At 39.2% G+C, this 20175-nt stretch overlaps 1 protein-coding gene across 1 annotated transcript in view; it reads right to left on the bottom strand.

The window, feature by feature from the left end:
• LOC131151790 (uncharacterized) overlaps positions 1-20175 on the bottom strand; it is a 63401-nt gene that overhangs the window by 20861 nt on the left and 22365 nt on the right. The window contains exons 4-7 of the mRNA XM_058103206.1: positions 5646-5887; positions 5267-5510; positions 3455-3534; positions 1338-1422 (exon numbers count right to left, since the gene is read on the bottom strand). Of these exons, the coding sequence (XP_057959189.1) occupies positions 1338-1422; positions 3455-3534; positions 5267-5510; positions 5646-5887 (651 nt within the window). The remainder of the gene's footprint in view (positions 1-1337; positions 1423-3454; positions 3535-5266; positions 5511-5645; positions 5888-20175) is intronic.

Below are 20175 nucleotides of genomic sequence, written 5' to 3'. Positions count from 1 at the left end.
ATCAGTAGTTTTTGAGCATCAACATCTAGCTAACCTCCTCCACAGGGGTTGATAAAATACCCTCCCTACACAGAAAGCGTACACCCTAGACCCCTACCTCAAGTAGGTGCATCCTTCAAACCTTCAACAGCAGGAGGCACAGGAAAAATGTTCCCAAGTGTATTAGAGGTGTCAGAAGCATAACCAAACAGATGGTGGAACTCATCCAGCAATATACCACTATCATACTCACTGTCATTTCCAAATATCACCCGTTTTCTTTTCCTTCTCAATATGATATCCTTTATCCTTCTTCGTCTGGCTTAGAGCAGCTCTGATTCTCCTCAACATAAAAATTTCCTGCAGAATCTCTTTCTGAAAATTTGCTTGCCCACATGTTTGAGTTCATAAAATTATTAACAGGATGACTGTTCTAACCCATTCCCTACTTCCTTGCTAATCTGACGCTTATACACCTTCATATCCACAGCCTTATTACAACCCTTGCCATCCTTGCTATCCCCAGAATGCACCACATCTCAGCAGCCATCCATTACTCATTCACTCCTCATACTGACCTCCAACTGGTTGAACCTGCTCCACCTGAATTTTTCCACTCTTACCATCCTCAGTAGAAAGCACCCCTGCCAACCCATCAGGAGAAGATTTAGCACACAGATCACCTGCTAGATTTATGTCTGTAAAAGACGCCTTCCCCATCTCCAAAATTGTGAGTGCAGCACTGCTCCTTGTGTTGAACCCTTTGGCCAGAAATCTTGCAATACGAAGCCTTCTGGGCCTCTCCGCTACTTGAACCCCCACATCGGAACACCCCCCTGACCCTTATTTGAAGGCTGATTGGATCCATGGGCTATTACAAATGCTTCCAGGCCTCTACCATGGACAATTACAACTAACAACAACCCATCAGAAAACCACTTTGCAGCAACTGAAGAAAATCTCACCCACCTCTTACAAGACTGATTGTGTTAGAGAACAAAAAGATAGGGATCTTCCCCTTGATCTGAATCAGAAGTTTGGGACTCTCTCCTTTTATCTCCTACTTTAGCCATGGAGAAAACTCAGGTGAGAGAGAGAAACAAGAAGAAAATGGGAAAATTCGAGCACATATGCGTGCGTAAGAGAGAGAGAGAATCCCATCATGATTCCTTCAGATTCATTGTGATACCATTCAATTTAAATCTCTATGTAAAAAAAATTTCTAAAAAAGTGTAAAAGTTTCAACCTTCTTTTATCTAACTTTTTCTAACATTTGAAATGACCAAGAAAAAAAATGCCCATAAAAAATGAATCTGAAAGCTTAAAAGAACATACAAATTAAAAATGTAAGCATATACCTTTCTGCATGTGGTCATTGGATCATCTGAGTAAAATGGAGGGTACCCGACAAGCATTTCATACATTATAGCACCTAGTGACCACCTGTGTATTGCCCACTGGATAAGATTGCATGAAGAGGAAAGCCAACAATGCAATTTGTTTCCAAAAATAAACTCTAAAAAAAAAAATTTTTAAAGTACTTCAATTCACTAATTTATAACGAAGTTCAAAATGAAAGCAATTATGGGACTTGCATTGAAATAAATTCCCTTCTTAAAAGAACTTACAATGCTGCATTCTCATAAGACTGACAATTTTTCAAGTTTAATGGCAATCCCATGCAGTAAATAAAAGAGCTTTGCATACAAACTTTAAAACAGAGATAGCAGTTTGAATGATTCCTTTTAATAAAGAACATGAAGCATAGAAATAGAAACAATACCCAACTATATAGCATAATATGATATTTGCCCACTCGAAATGCATGATAGTTCAACAAAGACAAATTAACTTTCATCTGGAAGCAAACTCGTTAGAAAGCTCCACCAATCACCAGCTTCCCATTTGCATGAAGTTTCAGATTCAACATAAAAAGATGGAGATAAGAACGTAGTTTTTTTGTTTAATCAAAGTTCAGAGCTTATTACTTGAGTCCTTGTTCTCTTCACTCAAGCGTATAACTCTCTCTAATTTGTAGGCAAGAAGGCATCTAGTGTTGAGGCTTTTCTTAGGACACAAGTAAGGCAGGTCAAAAATAGCTCAAAACAGATTTATGGTCCAATATTAAGGCATTTGCCTCTGTGGGTGCAGAGAGAGAGAGAGAGAGAGAGAGAGAGATCAATGCGAAACATGTGTATGACACTCAGATAAGTGCCATGCCACACATTTGAGCATCCCAGGAGCCATGTTAGCATGATTTTTTCCTTTTTGCAATTTTAACTTTGGTATATGTATTTTCAACCACATTCTTTTGCTTTTGTTATATTTTAGTCCCCATGCTTCAAATGGTTGAATTAATCCCAAAGGAGTTTCTGTGATCAAACAAAATTGGTCTGGGTGATCATACAAATTGAGTCTGGGCCTTTAAAGTGAATGGATCATAGCATGTCTGCTTGAAAACTAGGACCAAAATAAATATGGGTGCGAGAAAATGTGGACCAAAATGGGGTGTCTACACTTGATGACTCAAACAGAAAATTTTTTGCTCAAGGACCAAGGCAGACATTTTAAATAATTTAGGAACCAACTAGGTATTTAACTCTCCCAAGTCCTAATACAAGTACAGTGATATTAAATGAAGGTGTGCAAGTTCTGCAATTTCATAGGTTTTTAACATTAGGTAAGTCCTAGGGTTATTGCAAAGTAAGTCAAGTGGCAGGACCTAAATAAGTTCTCCAGTTTCTTTCTTTTTTAGTCCTCTTTACTTGTAAAGGTGCATTATTTTTCATTTAAATTTAAATTTGGATTTCATTCACTGCATTTGTTGACGGTTGTTGACTAACGGCACAAAAAAAAGAACCTCCTAATTTCCTCAAAAGCCTCTTGTTCCTTCATCCACCAAATTCATGCAGCTCCTCTTCAACTTAAATTCAATTAATTGCAACTTCTGCATTAAGTGCAGCTTAAGATCCTGTCATAATACAACCCCTCCTCCCATCATTATAAACCTCATAATACCAAAACTACACATCTAAAAATTCTCAATCTGAAAACAAGTTTGTCACGATAAACAAGTCAACAATTGGCGTTCATACACTAGCTATCAAGTGAAATTCATTACTCATAGAAAAGGAACTGCTGCTCGCTTCTACAGAGCTCTATGTCTTGATGTTCCACAGTTCTTCAAGGTCACCATTTACAACACACTGCAATGATTTAATTGCAATAATGGAACCTAGCAAATAGCACCATAACTGACATTGGGAAGTAAATCACTAAAAAATATTGAGTGCTGGCACAAGGTACCAAAAGGAAATTTAATAGGAAAAAAATCCATAACAAGATCTAGAAAATAACCAATGACATTCCATACCATATCCTTTCTTCAGTAGTACTCAAAATATTGAGAGCTAACACAGGGTAACCAATGGAAATTTAAAAGCAAAAAAAACCAAAACAAAATCTAGAAACTAACCAATCACATTCCATGCCATATCCTTTCTTCAGTAGTACTTCAGGAGCAATGTAATCTGGAGTTCCCACAGTTGAAAAGGCCTTCAAAAAACAGACGAGGAGAAATTATAGTCATTAGAGTGAAGAGTCTTTTAATAGTAGTGCAAATAAGAGAAGTTAGGCTCATAACACTGGCTCAAACAGCCATACAATGGTCATGATTAAGGTTCCATGTCTTGAAACTGTCATTCATAGACTCATAATTGTTAAAAGGCAAAATGCACACTGAAGGGTCTAGGCACAGGTGAGCACTTGAGGAAAGTAGGTGCTTTTTTCTTGGGGGATTTCTTATCCTCATTTTATTGTTTTTTTTTTTTAATAGAATTGTTTTATTATCTAAAAAACTGTATATAAAATGCTCAAATATCAAATACTTACTTTGTAAAGAAAAAACTATAGAGATGGCACATGAGAACGTTACTATATGCTCTAGCAGGAGACAATAATTAATTAAATTTGTTGTTGTAGCTCTAAATAAAAATTCTTACTTGATTTGTCTTAATTTCATAGTTTTATGAAAGATAGCTAGAGAATTGCTATACCAAATTAGTATGTGTAATTTGTGCAAGTTTGAGAATACTGTATATTAGACCAAATTGTGACCAAAGACCTTGTGAAGCTCTTTCGAGAATAAATATCGCCAGAATTTTGATTTCTAATCTTTTTAGGCTAATTTTCTAAAACCGAACTCTGAGGGGATATTTTGAACTTGAAATTGATAAAGCCAAATAGTCTTAAAATTTTCAATTTTTTTCTCAAAATGGAGCATTAACTTTTCTTGTCTATTTTATTACCTGTTGCTTTTTGCGTGGGGGAGGGGGGGGGGGGGAGGCAGTTATTTCTTCATTTACATGTAAAATCTTAAGTAAAGGCCTAGAGGGAGCATTTAAGTATACATCTAAACAAGCTACTCATTAGGCTGGAAACAGAATACAAGTTATTAGCTACTGATTCTGTTGAGAAGAGAGCAATATGCACCAGGGGAACCTTTTTCTAGGCATGGCGCCTGGTTCAAAGGCACAGGCATGGATACCTAGGCTTGCGCCTCAAGCAGATTGCATTGCATGAGGCAACCTTATGAGTAGGGATCGGAGCCTGATTAGCCATGCCAATACTATGACAGGAATTGCTTTTAACAACTATGCTATCAGAGCAGTTATTTGAACATTTCACGGTTAATCAGTAGTCAAAAATATTTCAACTGTTAGAACAGACTTGCAGTGAGTTTAGCTCTCCCTCATCCCCCACAAAAAAAAGGCAGAAAAAAACCAATAAATAAATAAGCAGATCAGAACTGGATCGACATGGTACACACAGCACCTATTTAATTATAGATTTGCTCCATACTATTTGGATAACACACAACAAAATATGAAAAAATTGGTGCATGGAAATAATCATGACATACAAAAATACTTTTTCAAGTGCTAAAATTCACATAGTGGCTGTAAATGGACATTTTAAAAAAAGTTTTCAAATGCTAAAATTTTGAGATGTGAAAAAAATAATGTTGTAAATTTTGTTTTTAATCTTTAATGATTCAAAATGTAACAAAAGTCTTACTTGAGAAAGGGTTAACCCATTCGCACAAGCACATTTATATTCATCTCCTAAGACATCCAACACAAAGGCATATAGAAAATCATGTTTTTTACTTTAAGACAGATACTCTTTCACAAAATTTACGAGAAAATACAGTGTCTTTCACTGCAGAACTATTCCTAAGACACTCAAAGAAACATGAAGTAATATGCTTGTAAATAAACTGGCGCACCAACTTCCTCCTGTTCATCTGCCAATGCTGGAGTTGTTCACGAGCACTTTTCCAACTACTTCCATTATCCGCATCAGGGAAGCATCCATCAATATCCATTGGTTCCCTCATGTTCTCATCCTCCAAAATTTCATTTTCTTTCAACGTAGATAAAGTTGTGCAATCAAGTGGCTTACAGAGGCCAAAATCTGAGAGCTTCATATGGCCATTTTTGTCCAGAAGAAGGTTGTCAGGTTTGATATCTCTGGGAAGAGGAAGAGCATCTATTAACATGGAAGGCTCACAACATAAAACTCAAAATATTATTAAAAAAATATTCCAAAACTGCAGGTCCTTCCAATTTAGATGCATACAGAAACAGCAACAGCTGAATACCAACCTATGAATATAGTTGTGTTTATGAATGGATTCTATGGACAGGACACTTTGAGCAATGTAAAATCTTGCTACACTTTCAGTTAGCGTGTCCTCTCTCATCAGCAAAGTCATCATGTCACCACCAGGTAGATATTCCATAATCAAATATAAGTATTCATCATCCTGAAAAGAGTAGTAGAGCTTCACAATGCAGTGGCTGGCAACTTCAGCAAGCAAGTTCCTCTCAGCTCTCACATGTTCCACCTATGAAGAAGAGACATTTTGTAAATACAGCAACAAAATTTTGCTTAAAGGAATACAAAAGCAAATGGAATATCAGGTATAGGGATCAATAATAGGGACGAAACTAAAAAAAAAAGTCAAACTATGGCAACTATAACATGTGAAGTAAGAAAAAAGGATCATAGAAACTATCATCCATGAACTAATATGTTGTGAAATATGCCCAAGTTATGCACATACATGCAGCAAACCAAAAGAAAAAAAAAAAAAAAACGCAGCAATTACGTGGCTCATTGTCACGGTCCGCCTTTTTCACACCGTTGTGAAGGGCCGTGCGGTGCTAGCTAAAGCACTCTTGCTTAACTAGCCAGCCTATTGTTTACCAACATTCATCCACGAAGCACTTTCATTAACATTCAATCAGATAGCAGCGGAAATAATAATCAATTCATGAAAGCCGTGGCAACCAAGCAGTAAATATTGAAGCAAACGTAATTCATTAACAAATCCTCCGTTGACATGTTGTACTTAGCGAGGGAGGCAAGTAGGCTAAGCACGTTGACAATTGCTAGTGAGTTTTACAATGATTGATGAACACTCACCCTCCCCTAAAGAGCTTTCTAGGCCATTCTCACTCTAGCACTAGGAAACATCAAAGTGACCAAGGAGTCATACTGCCTTATTTGGCTTACAATGAAATAAATACTAGAAAATAACCCTACACTAGTATTTACATGATGGAAACCCATCCCAAACACACGAGATAAGCGGTCATAGGCAAGCATAATGCCCTGAACAAGCTTAGCCCGTGACATTCTCCCCCACTTATGCGGTCGACGTCCTCGTAGACTTTTGGCGATAGGTACACTTCAAATTTGTCCACGAATGGCTTCAAATCTTCCGCAGAAATCCAGCTGATTTCTTTATCATCAAGGCACTTCCACTTCACTAGGAACTTCTGCCGCTTCTTCCTTGAGGATAGGAACTTTCGGTCTGCAAGGATCTCTTCAACATCATGTCTGTCAGGTTGCACTGTCTTCAACTCTGCGCTGTTTGACTGACTTCTGCTCAGGTCATTGGTGTTGGCGTTGAATGGCTTGAGGCAATTGACATGAAATTGCGGTTTTCTCTGCTGATCTGCCCACTTCTTCATCTGCTTAGAAGCTTTCTCCAGATAGGCTTGGGCAAACTCTGCATTCTTTCTCCCTTCGCTGGTGAAGATGTACGCCTTGGGACTCTTTTGTCTGTGCAGCTCGCCCACTGTGTGAGGTAACAGCGGCAGCTGGCTTGTAACAAGCTCAAAAGGGCTCTTGTTGGTTGTTGAGCGCCTTTGGGCATTGCCACAGAACGGAGCCACATCAAGTAGTTGCACGCCACTCTTCTGGTTGTCATTGACACAATGGCGCAAGTACTCATCTAGTAGCTCTCTGAATCTCTTCATCTGTTCGTCTGTCTGTCGATGATAACTCGAAGAGATGTCAAGGTGTGACCTGAATATCTTGAAAAACTCTGTTAAGAAGTTGTCAGTGAACATTAAATCTTGGTCACAAATAATAACTTGGGGAACACCCCAATATCTCACAAAAGTCACAAGGAACAATTGTGTCGTCCCCTCTGCCGAACAGTACTTTGGTGCGGCCATGAAAGTACCATACTTCTTCCGCTCCCCCTTGTCTTGTTGGCAAGTGAGACAAGTTTTGGTATAATCAACCACATCATCCCGTGTGTGCAGCCAATAATACCTCCCCAGTAGTCCTGTCATTGGAGTCGTTCTCTGCGAATACCCCTTAACGAACTTCCTGTAGTAACTAGTAAGGCCAAGAAAGGAACGCAACTCCTTCACTGTTGTGGGGATCTTCCGTTCTTGAATCATCCTTACCTTCTCCATACCCCTCCGGATACGACCTTGTTCAACGACTTGACCAAGGAATTTGTTGCTCCGCCGAGCGAAAGAGAAATTCTCCTTCTTCACATTCAGACTGTTTCCCTTCAGCCTGCCGAACACCTTCCGTAGATGCTCTTCATGTTTCCTCTGAAACAACACCGATACTCCCAACGGTGTTTTGGAAGGGCGAACACATCCCGCTTCCACTTCATCAAGTTGTTTCCCCAACTCTACTATCTCTCGAGGCGCAATCCGACATGGCCCTTTTGTAGGTGGTTTCGCTCCTGATAACAACTCGATCTCTTGCTCCACAGTCCGTCGTGAAGGCAAATTTTGAGGCAGCTTATCCGGCAACACCTCCTTATCCTCATCCAACACCGCTTGGATGGTCGTAGGCTCCAGCACTTGGCCTACTTCTTTTTCTACCACCACCGTGGCTAGACGTGTCTGCTCACCCTGACCCAATCCTTCATTGAGTTGTATGGCTGAAAGGGACTTCCCGTTGTCTCCTTTCGTTGCAACGACTTGCACCATGCACGAGTGATCTCCCATCAGACACAGGGAACCAGCCGAAGGAATCAGCACTGCCCTCGTCCCCATTAGGAACTCCATTCCTAAAATGACTAGATAGTCATCCAATGGCACCGCTGTGAAATTCGCATGACCTTCCCACTGTCCAAGCTTTATAACCACTTGCTTGGCTACTCCCAGAGTAGGTTGGGCTACAGAGTTAACTGCTTTCACGCGTCCTGTATCCTTCTCTAAGGATAAGTTGAGTCTTCCTGCTTCCAACTGCGAAACAAAATTATGAGTAGCTCCCGTATCCACCATAGCGCGAGTACTCTTCCCATTTATCCTCAAGTCCACAAACATTAACCCTTTTGCTCGTGTAACTTTCGGTGTTTTTGCCTGCTTTTCCAATGCGTTCACTAACCGCACTGAACCCACCCTCGGGGCATCATCCTCTTCCCCATCGTCTTCCACTGCCTGTTCTACAATGGAAGCCTGTAAGGCATTAAGTGATGCTTTGTGAGGGCACTCAAAAACTCTATGAGGACCTCGACACAAGAAACACTCAATTTTACTCTTCCCCTTTCCATTTGGTGTGTTGAACCGTTGAGACGACGAAGCTTCCTGTGAGGTTGATGATTTAGAGTCGGCTCCCCCACTCTTGGGTTTGCCATTCTTGAAAGACTTTCCACTGTTTCCCTCTCCGCCAAACCGTTTGGACGAAGCGGTCTCATCACCAGCGTAGTCTATCAAGCGCTCTGCATTTGCTTGTGCAGTTGACAAGTCTTGAACCCTTTGCCTATGAAGTTCAGTTCTTGCCCACGGTTTCATCCCCTCAAGAAAATAGAACAACTTGTCCTTCTCCGACATATCCCGAATATCCAACATTAAAGCAGAAAATTGTTTCACATATTCACTGATTGAACCCGTATGCTTGAGATCTCTCAGTTTTCTCCTTGCATTATATTCAACATTCTCAGGAAAGAATTGGGCCTTGAGCTCTCTCCTCAAGTCTGCCCAACTATCAATCACACAGTTTCCATTTTCAATTTCTCTGTACTTGGTACGCCACCACAGTTTGGCATCACCAACCAAGTACATGGTTGCAGTATCCACCTTTGCCTGTTCTGAGGCCATCCTCACAACGCGAAAGTACTGCTCCACATCAAACAAGAAGTTTTCTAACTCCTTGGCATCTCGGGCACCCCCATACGTCCTGGGTTCTGGCACCTTGGTCTTGCTAACTCCCGGAGTGTTGGAGTTCCCCATAGCAAGAACCATCACATTTACCTTTGCATCCAGATCTGCCATCTGGGCTTGCAAAGTTTCCACAGTGTGGCGAAAGTCCTCTGACATGTCGCCTATCAAACCTGCTTGATGTTTTTGTGATCCCCTCACTTCATCAACAAGTTCTCTCATCTGGGCCACCTCCGCGGCCATAGTGTTGGTTGTTTCCTCAACCTGTGCTTCCAGCATGCTGATCCTCTCAGCATTGTTTGGTGCCATGGTCACTTACCAAAGCTTTCCAAACCCAACAACGAAGGCAATCGAATTCACGTAGCAACTCAACCTTGGGCTCTCACCAAGTGTCACCGACTTGGGCTCTGATACCAAATGTCACGGTCCGCCTTTTTCACACCGTTGTGAAGGGCCGTGCGGCGCTAGCTAAAGCACTCTTGCTTAACTAGCCAGCCTATTGTTTACCAACATTCATCCACGAAGCACTTTCATTAACATTCAATCAGATAGCAGCGGAAATAATAATCAATTCATGAAAGCCGTGGCAACCAAGCAGTAAATATTGAAGCAAACGTAATTCATTAACAAATCCTCCGTTGACATGTTGTACTTAGCGAGGGAGGCAAGTAGGCTAAGCACGTTGACAATTGCTAGTGAGTTTTACAATGATTGATGAACACTCACCCTCCCCTAAAGAGCTTTCTAGGCCATTCTCACTCTAGCACTAGGAAACATCAAAGTGACCGAGGAGTCATACTGCCTTATTTGGCTTACAATGAAATAAATACTAGAAAATAACCCTACACTAGTATTTACATAATGGAAACCCATCCCAAACACACGAGATAAGCGGTCATAGGCAAGCATAATGCCCTGAACAAGCTTAGCCCGTGACACTCATGAATGTGCCTATGTCCAGATAGCCTCGGCTACAATAATATAGCCCCATGTGAACCTATTTCCTCCTATTCAATTGACTATGATTTCTATTGGGACTTTCATTTCCTTATGTCTCTTAATGATAGAAAGGTGTTGGAGCTTCCATCCTTATCATGTTTATTGGAGGGTAATCGTCCTCCTTCTGTAATGGATTATCAGTCAGAAGTCCTTGATTTTTAACATTCTTGCAAATCATTTTTGAGCGTTTAACTCGTAAAAATATCTCTTTCCCACTCTATATTTGGAAGCCCAAAGTTGCCTCTAATATCAAGGCTTTTATTTGGTTAGCAGTTCTTAATAGAGTTAACACCAACAATTTATTGAAGAATAGGATTGTCTTTTAAGGCTTTATCTCCAAATGTATGTGGTTTATGTTCTAACAGTTTAGAATCTGTTTCTTTCTTGTTTCTTCATTGCTTTTTATTCTTGGAGGGTGTATAATAATTTATTTAGTTTTTCTTGGAGAGAATTTGGTATGTCCTGAGTCGTTGGAGGATCTTTTGGCTCTCTCTCTTCTGAATTTGGGAGGAGTAGAGATGTGTCACGGATCAAACACTTCACACCTTGTGAAAGGCTATGCAGTACTAGTTGTAACACTCTTTCTTACCCAGTCATCCAAAAGTATACCACAGTTTCACCACGAGAACGCATTCATGACCATGGAATGCAAAGTAAGTGGAAGCAGTAAGCAATCATGAAAGCAAATAAGTCATGTGGTAAACTGTAAAGCAATGCAATTTACTATTAACACCTCCGTAGACAACATATGTTTAGCGATGGAGGCAAGTAGGCTGGACACATTTACAAAAGCTAGTGACAATGACTGATGAACAATTTCACCATCCCCCTAAAGAGCTTTCCACACTATTCTAGTTTTGGCACTATAAGCAGTAAATTGACTGAGTCGTCATACTTCCATTTTACACAAAGGCATTATCCTACTAAAAGAATAAAACCAACAAGTATACACTATTATTTACATGATAGTTACCCATGCCATGTAACAAACATAATCCCCTGAACAGGCTTGGCTCCTAACAAGATGGCTTGGCATTGTAGAGATGAGGGTATTGTTGTTTTAGGGGGATTTTCTGGGAGTGGAATGCACATATATTCACAGGAAAGATGTCTCCCCGATGCTTTGGCATAGGATCCAATAGCTGGCCTCATTGTGCGCTATTGCTGCTGGTTGCTTCAGTTGATTGTCCTTGTAAGGCCGATAGTGTGACTGGCAGGCGTGCTATATTACTTCTTATTTCTTTTGGTTCTTTTAGATAACAAAATAAGGATAAAAAAATTCCCCAAGAAAAAAGAGCAAAAGAAACAAATTACATCAAAGCTGCCCTCCAATCCCTTTGAATATTGGACAGCAAAAAGCACCCAAAAAACCCAAAAGAATAAGCCCAAAAAGAAGTAAGAAAATAAATTCCTCCCAAAGGAATCTTGGAGAAGTCTTTTGATCTTTAAAAACAATAGCATTCCATTCCAATCAAAGCAACCACAAGATTGTAAAAACAGCAGAGTCCCAAAATATGCCCTCTCTCTCCTTCACAAAACCCCAAAACTTCACCTTCAAAAAATCCTGATTTGTAGCTGGAGCCACCCAAACCTCACCAAAGTACTAAAACGAATTGTTCCACATGCATCTTGTTACCTTACGGTGAATGAACAAATGACTAATAGTCTCATTAGAGTCATTGCACAGCATACAAATATATAGACTAAGGGCTTTGTAAGGCCTCCTTTTTCGCAGCATAACATTTGTGCTGATCTTGTTAAGAATTAAAATCCAAATGAAGGCAAGGATTTTAAAAGGAATCTTTGCTTTCCTAACACCTTTGTGTAAGAGGAAAGGGTTGGGATCAGTGGACTTATGAGATTGGACATGAAAGACTAAAGAGAAAGAACCTGAAGCGTCCCCAATCCAAAGCCTTGTATCCCCAGCAAACTCAGCACAAAAGAATCCAGCACACCCAGTAAAAGGGTTAACTCACCAACCCTTCTTTAGTTTAGACTTCTAAAGAAATGAAAATCCAAAGAAAGAGTGCCCCCCTCAAATGAATAAAAAGATAAAATTGGTGCACCGTGAACAGTGGAAAGTCTAAACAGACGTGGCACCAACTCCAACAAAGACTCACCAACCCAAATGTCCTCCCAGAATTGAATTTTATCCCCAATATCTACTTTAAAACGTGTGAGAGGAAAGAAAAGACCAGCAACTTGGGAACAAACTTCCAAGGACTCGCATGCGTGGCATTACCACTCCCTTTAAAATCGCATCTATTGTAATGTATTCTGTCTTTGCTCTATATTACCTTGTGCCATAGGGAATTATGCTCAAATTGAAACTGCCATAACCATTTCCCTATTAAGGATATGTTCTTAGAAATCACATTACAAAGCCCCAAATGCCCGACTTAGGTCTCTTAACAACATCTCAAATAACTAAATGATCCCTCTTATTCTCACCAATACCCAAACACTGGAAATCTCTCATAATCTTCTCCAACTGCCACGCCACCTTAGAGGAAATTTTGAAAAAGGGATAGAAAATAAATAGAAATATTAGCTAAGGAGGCACTAATCTGAGTGATTATACCACTCAGCAGAAGGCAAGCCCTCTTCCAACCCTCTAATGTTTTCTCCACTCTCTCAATCATCAAGTCCCAAAAAATATTCGATAAAGGGTTACCCCATAAAGGAAGACCATGATAGACAAAGGCCAAGCCAAAGACTCACAACCTGCTAAAATCTTAAAAATCAAGCACCTTACTACCCAAATTAATGCCAGCTATACCACTCTTGGACAAATTTATCTTCAGCCCCAATATTTTCTCAAAGATTCTAAGCAAAGTTAGAACATTCCAAAACTTTATAGCATTATTCTCAAACATAATAGTATCATTTGCAAACTGAAGATGAGACACCTCCATCCCCTCCCCCTCCTATAGACAAGCCACTAATAACCCCTAGGTCCAGGGCACAAGAAATCATCCTACTAAGAACATCTACAACCAGGGTAAACAAGAAAGGGGATAAAGAGTCTCCTTGCCTTAACCCTCTTAAACACTAAACCAATCCCTGGGCCGCCATCAACAGTCACTGACATATTAGCAGTAGGGCTGTTAAAAAATATTTGAAAACCGAACTGAACCAAACCGAAAATTCGGTTAACCAATTTGTTTGGTTCGGCTTTGATTCAAATTTTTTACAGTTTTTGGTTATCGGTTCGGTTTTGGTTTGTATTGATCCCAAACTGGAAGTTATCCGAACCAAACCTGTATGGCTGTATACATATTTATTTATAATATTACATATAATACATATAAATATATAACGATATTAATATAAATATATAACAATATAATTTTCTAAATTAAAAAACAATACACATGGGTATATTTTATTGGTAGTCTAGTTAAATATAATGTGAGTCTAACCACACCAAATCAAAACTCAAAAGAAGAAAACAAAATATTAAACACTCAAACCCGAGCTCCTACTTCTTCTCTTTCATTCTCAACTCTCCAACGTCCAAACTCCAACAACAGCTACCCTCCCTTCGTTCTAAATATCCATCGAACAGCCCCTCAAATCTTTGTTTTGACCCTCCACAACGCCACAGCCTGCAACAGCACCAAGCCCTTCCGCCACCTTCTCCTCCTCCGCCTTGCCAACTACTCTGATGACCTCGACCTCTCCATCATCGTCCTCAAGTCCCTCTTTAGTTCACCATAAAATACTTGCAGATCTGGCCTCAAATATCCACCATCATCCTCCACAATGCCACTACATGTGATTCTGTGACGACGCCGAGCCCTTCCGCCACCTCCTCCTCCTTCACCTTGCCAATTGCTCCAACAACCTTGACCTCTCCATGACCACCCTCAAGTCCCCCTTCACCTTAAGGATTTGCAGATCTAGCCTCACCTCTCTATTTCTCAATCTTCAATGCATTGCACAGTGGTTTTCCAGTTCGAACCGAACTATCGACTAACCATGTTGTCGGTAAACCAAAGAATTTGATTCAGTTTCGATTCAGAAAATCTCCGATCCAATCATTCAAAAAATCTCCAAACCGGTGGGATCAGTTCGGTTCGGTAAAACAGGTTCATTTTGGATACCCAAACCATGAACAGCCCTCATTAGCAAAGCTGACACACCCTCTTATCCACTTATTCCATAGATTCCCAAAACCTTTTTTCTGCATAATTTTCTCCACAAAAAAAAAACAATTGACCATGTCATATGCTTTTTCAAAATTCAATTTAAAAAACAATCCCTTTTTGCCTCTCCTCCTTGCATCCTCTACCACCTCATTTGCTTCTAAAACTGCATCTACGATTTGTCTTTCTTCCCCAAAAGCAAACTGGGTCAAAGACGTTGTGCCCCCAAACACCTCTCAACCTCCACGAAAGAACCATAGAAAGCACCTAATAAAAACACCAACAACCAAACTTATAGGCCTAAAATTTTTTGGGGTGAGAGTAGTGAAGGTAGAGTTGATACTCTTACACATCACTCCTCCTATATGGACCTCCTGAAAAAACTTCATAAGGTCATGTTTCACCACTTCCCATCTATTTGAAAGAAAGTCATCATAAAACCGTTAAGAGGACTTGGTGCTTTATCCCTATCCATATGGAACACAACACTTCTAACTTCCTCCAAATCAAAGGTCTCTCTAACCACTTAGCTTCGTCATCCCCAATTGGACTCCAATCTAACCCATCCATTATGAACCTATTCCTGCACTGTCAATATACAAACCTTCAAAAAAATCAATGATCACGTCCCAATACTATTTATTATCACTCATTACCTTCCCTACCTCTACCTCTAACTCCTTAATAAGACTTTTTCTCCTCCTCCCATTGGCCAACTCATGAAAGAGCCTAGAATTATAGTCCCCCTCTCCAACCCAATCAACCCCCAACTTTTGCCGCCAACTCCTCTCTTTAGACAAGAAAAGCACCTCAAGATCATCATTAAGGCAAACTCTTTTCTTTCTATCCTCTTTACCCCAAAAGCCCACACTTCTCCGATCTATCCAAACTACTTATCTGCTTCAAAATATTGTTTTTTTCTCTCCTTCATATTCCTAAACACTTCTATATTCCATCTCTTAAGCTTACATTTGACAACTTGCTCATAAGCTTAAATCCTCCCACCCCTAAACAAAACACTTTTTCCACCAAGTTCCAATCGTATCACAAAAAGAAGGGTAAGAAAGCCACATATTAACTCTGATTATCTTCCCGTTCAAACCATCAATGAATCCACTCCAGTTGTTAAGAGTTGTAAGCTAAGAATGATCTTTTCTTAAAAAATTAAGGGGGTCCCACTTCCCAAAGAGGTATATTACCCATTCCTTGTTTGTCAACTTCTACTCTTAGTTCTTTGTGCAAAATGGATACATCTTATAAGTGAGGGGTAGTGAAGGGGTTGTGACCATTAACTTGTTAGGGGATGAGAAAAAGAACTAGGATCCCTTTAAACTCCTTAAAGGGATGGGAACTAAGATGGTGAACTCTTTAACTCTTGAAGAAAAGAAATGAAAGTAGCAATTTCTCCTAAGACCTATAAAAGGAAGAACAAGAGGGTGCAAAAAGAATTGAATAAGTTAGCTACATTGGTGAATTATTGAGGGGATTGGAGTAGAGGTAAGGGTGGGAACTGGTTAAATTATGAAGATCATTAATTGGAATATAGGGATTAGGGGATATGAGAAAAAGGGGTCTTATTAGGGATATTTTGAATAGGAATTTCTCCCAATATTGTTTTTATCCAAGAAACTAAACTTGAGAGCATGGATGATGATGCAATTCGTAGTATTCAGGAGAGTAGTTTTAAGGAGTGGGAGGTTCTTTCTTAGAAGGCAATTGGGGGAATCCTCATTTTGTGTTATACTCGTTCAATTGTTAGAACAGATAACCTTATCGCATTTTTCTCTTTGTCTATTTTGTTAGAAGTGAACAATAGGGGTCAATGGTGGTTCTCATCAGTTTATGGTCCTTCAAAACCCACTCTTAGGTCTTATTTTTGGGATGAATTATTTGATGTTATGGTTTTTGTTATCCTAGGTGGATTTTAGGGGGTGATTTTAACATGTTGAGATTCCTTAGGGAAAACAAAACGTGGCAAGTTCATGCTCTTAGCTATCCCATTCTCCTCTTTGCCACCCGGTTCTGTTGTGAAGTACTATGAACTATAAAATGTCTAAAATTTTCTTAGACCTACAAAAGTTTAGAAACTCATTTGGATTGTGCTATAGTCCATTATATCTAGAGACACTTATGTAACTTACTTTTTGCGTTTCTTAACTTGTACCTTCACTAGTTGAATTTGGAGAACATTCCTGACTTTTCCTTCATGAAGTAGTCCCAAAGCTTTCTAATGTTCTTGTTGATGAACCTAACAAAGTATTTAGCTCCATTACTTGTTGATATCCCAGCAGACCCTACATTTATATGAACATCTAGAATTCCTCTGCTCTTTTGGAAGGATGACTTGAACTTCACCTTACGCTATTTACCCAAAATGCAATATCTATAAGTCAACTTTACACTCCTTTAACCCCTTCAACAATTTCCTTTTGTGGAGTTTCATCATATCCAGCTCGTTCATCAGTCCCACATGCATATGGTGAAGTGTGGTGTCAATTGTGTGAATATCCAATGGACTACCCACAATAGCCAATTTGTTTACCCTTGATGACAACTAAAGAATTCTTTGACACCTTTGTAATTCCACCGCATGGCATTACTGGAAGTCCATGTTTGGTCTTCTCAAGTAACAAAAGGAAGAAAAATCTTCTTCAATTTTGACCATGCCTAACATTTTGTTATGTTCTGACAATTCCATCAAACATTCTAATTTTCACAATACCAACATCAATCACAAAATAACCCCAAAAGCTAGTGGCCCACCATCACATTCCCCACTAGGTATCAAACCACTCCTTATATGGATTGTAATGAAAAGAGAACCCTACATCCATACAGGAATCGTGGAAATATTTTTTATTTGAAGCAACCAACATAAGTTCTTCATCATGTAAACTAGTTGTAACTACAGTTGTTGCACTAGATGATCAATCTTTCTCCTCTTCCCCTTTCTTCTAAGGACAATTCCACTTGTAGTGGCTTCTATCTGCACTTAAAGCACTCAACATTCTCAGCCCTTAATTCAAACCTTAACAAGCCCTTCTGCTTATCCTTCTCCTTTGGTCTCCCTTTCGTATGTTTGACCTTGGCAACCAATCCTTCTAGTTCATGGACCACCTTATAGAGTTTCCTACTAACTTCGTTAGAAACCTTAGTGAACTTCCCAAAAAGCAGCATCTAACCAAGTGTTCAAATGAAGTAGGATGAGAAGATAAAAGCATCAATGCCTCTTCTTCATCTTCAATCCTCACATTTGACTTTGAGCAATTCACTAGGAATTTGATTGTAATAATTCATATGTTGACAAGATCTCTGCTCTCAAGTATTGCCCATCATCATAGCTCTCTAGTTTTGTCCATAGACCCTTTGTCATTTCTATTCCATCACACTGAATATGATTGAATTTGCCAAACTAATTTGATAGTATTGAAGATAATATGTTCTAGTTCAATCCAATCATCTTATCCAATTTTTCCGTTTTTAGCCCCCTGTGAACCTTTTGTTGCACTAGTGTTACCTTCCATTGAACTAGTTGAACATTGTCTTCACCCTGCTTATCCTTGCCGCAACCCAGATACAAACTCTAACACAAACTTGGTGCTTAGACTAACCAAAGAAAAAAAGAATGACAAAAAATTGACACAATTGAGCAATAACGTCCATGGAGCCTCTAGAAATCTCCACTATATCATTGATGGAAAATGGGATTTCAGCATGCATATATGACCCCGCATGCAAGAATCCCAAAATAACCTCACATAACTGTGCAATGAAACAACACCTTGGCCTAAAATACAATACTCTGCAATAAGGCCAACAACCCCCAATGCACTGCTAGGTCTTTCAGGGAGGTTTCATGCAAAGGGCAACCGGCCAAAAGCAACAACTCAAGAATATCAATCTAATGAGAATAACAACTTTAATAAATACCATTAGCTACTAAATCATATCATAAATAATAACATAAATTCAGATTCAAAGAGGCAAAAAGCAACTATAAAATAAAGCTATGACTTCACTAATAGTAATTCTTGTATAGCCAACCATTAACATAGATATATTGATTATATAAGAAAGATACATTCAAGTACTGTAAGAGGAGTTAAGTCTCATTCCCCTCAAGAATTTCCAATTGCTATTCCTTCTCAAGTTTTAGATGCATCTAGGCAAGTGTGCATCTGCCCAAATATGCACATGCACACACAAGCATGTGTGCGCGCGCGCGCGAGAGAGAGAGAGAGATAGAGACCCTTTGAACTTCAAACCTCATTGCACAAATTCCTAGCAAAGCTAAAAACATCTAGATTCTAGACATTACAATTGACAAATCATGAATCAATTAGATAAACTAGAGACAAGAAAGTGAAAAGATAAATAAATGACCCCCAAACTTGCTTGCGTTACAAGAATAATATCTAAAGCCTACAAAACTTTTGCATGAGTTTCTGCACATGAATCATAGATATCACCAAACTACTCAAAATCAACCATTTATTGACTCTTCCATTGTTGTCCACACTAATGGAGCAGCGCTAAAATTCATACAATCCAAAGTCACAAAGAAATAAACCCTAATGCCCTCACAATTTTTTTGCACCCAACATCCTGCTCAACATAAGGAAACACAAGGAAATGACAAGCACATGTTGTTAATGACTCGATGCTTTATAAACTACCAATCTTGTAACAACTGATCTTGGCCCCACAACAAATATCAATGCAAATGAAAATTCAAAACCATTAACTAGGGACATATGTCAAGATTATGAAGCAAAATCGTAGCATGCTATTGTAATATATCTTCCACATCAATTTGTAAGAAAAATAGGTCAAATATACACACAACATTTAAGTATAAATATTGCAACAGAAGATGCTTACCTTCAGCCTCGTGGTTCAAATCCAAACACAAAATCCAATTATTTTTTATAATCAAAGAAATTTGATAGAAGAGGTAAGAATGCACAACAAAAGAAAAAAGTAAAAAAAAGAAAAGAAAAAGGAGGAGCATGAGAAATCCTCCCTGTACAACAAAAAAAATAAAAAAAAAATACACTGGGAGATCATCATAATCTAAAAGCCAACTCAATGAAGCAGAGTCAACCAGTCCCGCTACAAGTCTTCTAGAGAAACATGATGAAAACAACCATTAGCCAACACCCACTGTGACGCAAGATAAACCACTCTACTCAAACCAAATTATTAGTTGTGGCCACCCTTTTGAAAATTTTGGTGTTCTATTAGCTAATTGGTGAGGCAATGGCTTACCAAGGCAATGATCAGTAGTTGGTCCAAGGGGATGATTCCAATCAAACACACCAAATGACAGCCATAATAGTGCATAGCTGCAAGGCCTTCCCATCCTTCCCTTTTCCAAAACCTCTAAATGTGATATAGCAAAAAGCCTTCAAAGTGGAGGGACAAATCCTATCTTCACCACATATACCAAATAATTTATTCCAAACAACCCAAGTAGAGGGGCAATGAAGAAACAAGGGTGATCCCCACTTCTCAAACAAAGAACACAAACATCAGGTGTTAGGACCTTATTTGGCCTTCTCTTCTGAAGC

This window comes from Malania oleifera, chromosome 3 (assembly GCF_029873635.1).
Source record: "Malania oleifera isolate guangnan ecotype guangnan chromosome 3, ASM2987363v1, whole genome shotgun sequence".
NCBI lineage: Eukaryota > Viridiplantae > Streptophyta > Magnoliopsida > Santalales > Ximeniaceae > Malania > Malania oleifera.
This window is presented reverse-complemented; position numbering and strand designations above follow the sequence as displayed.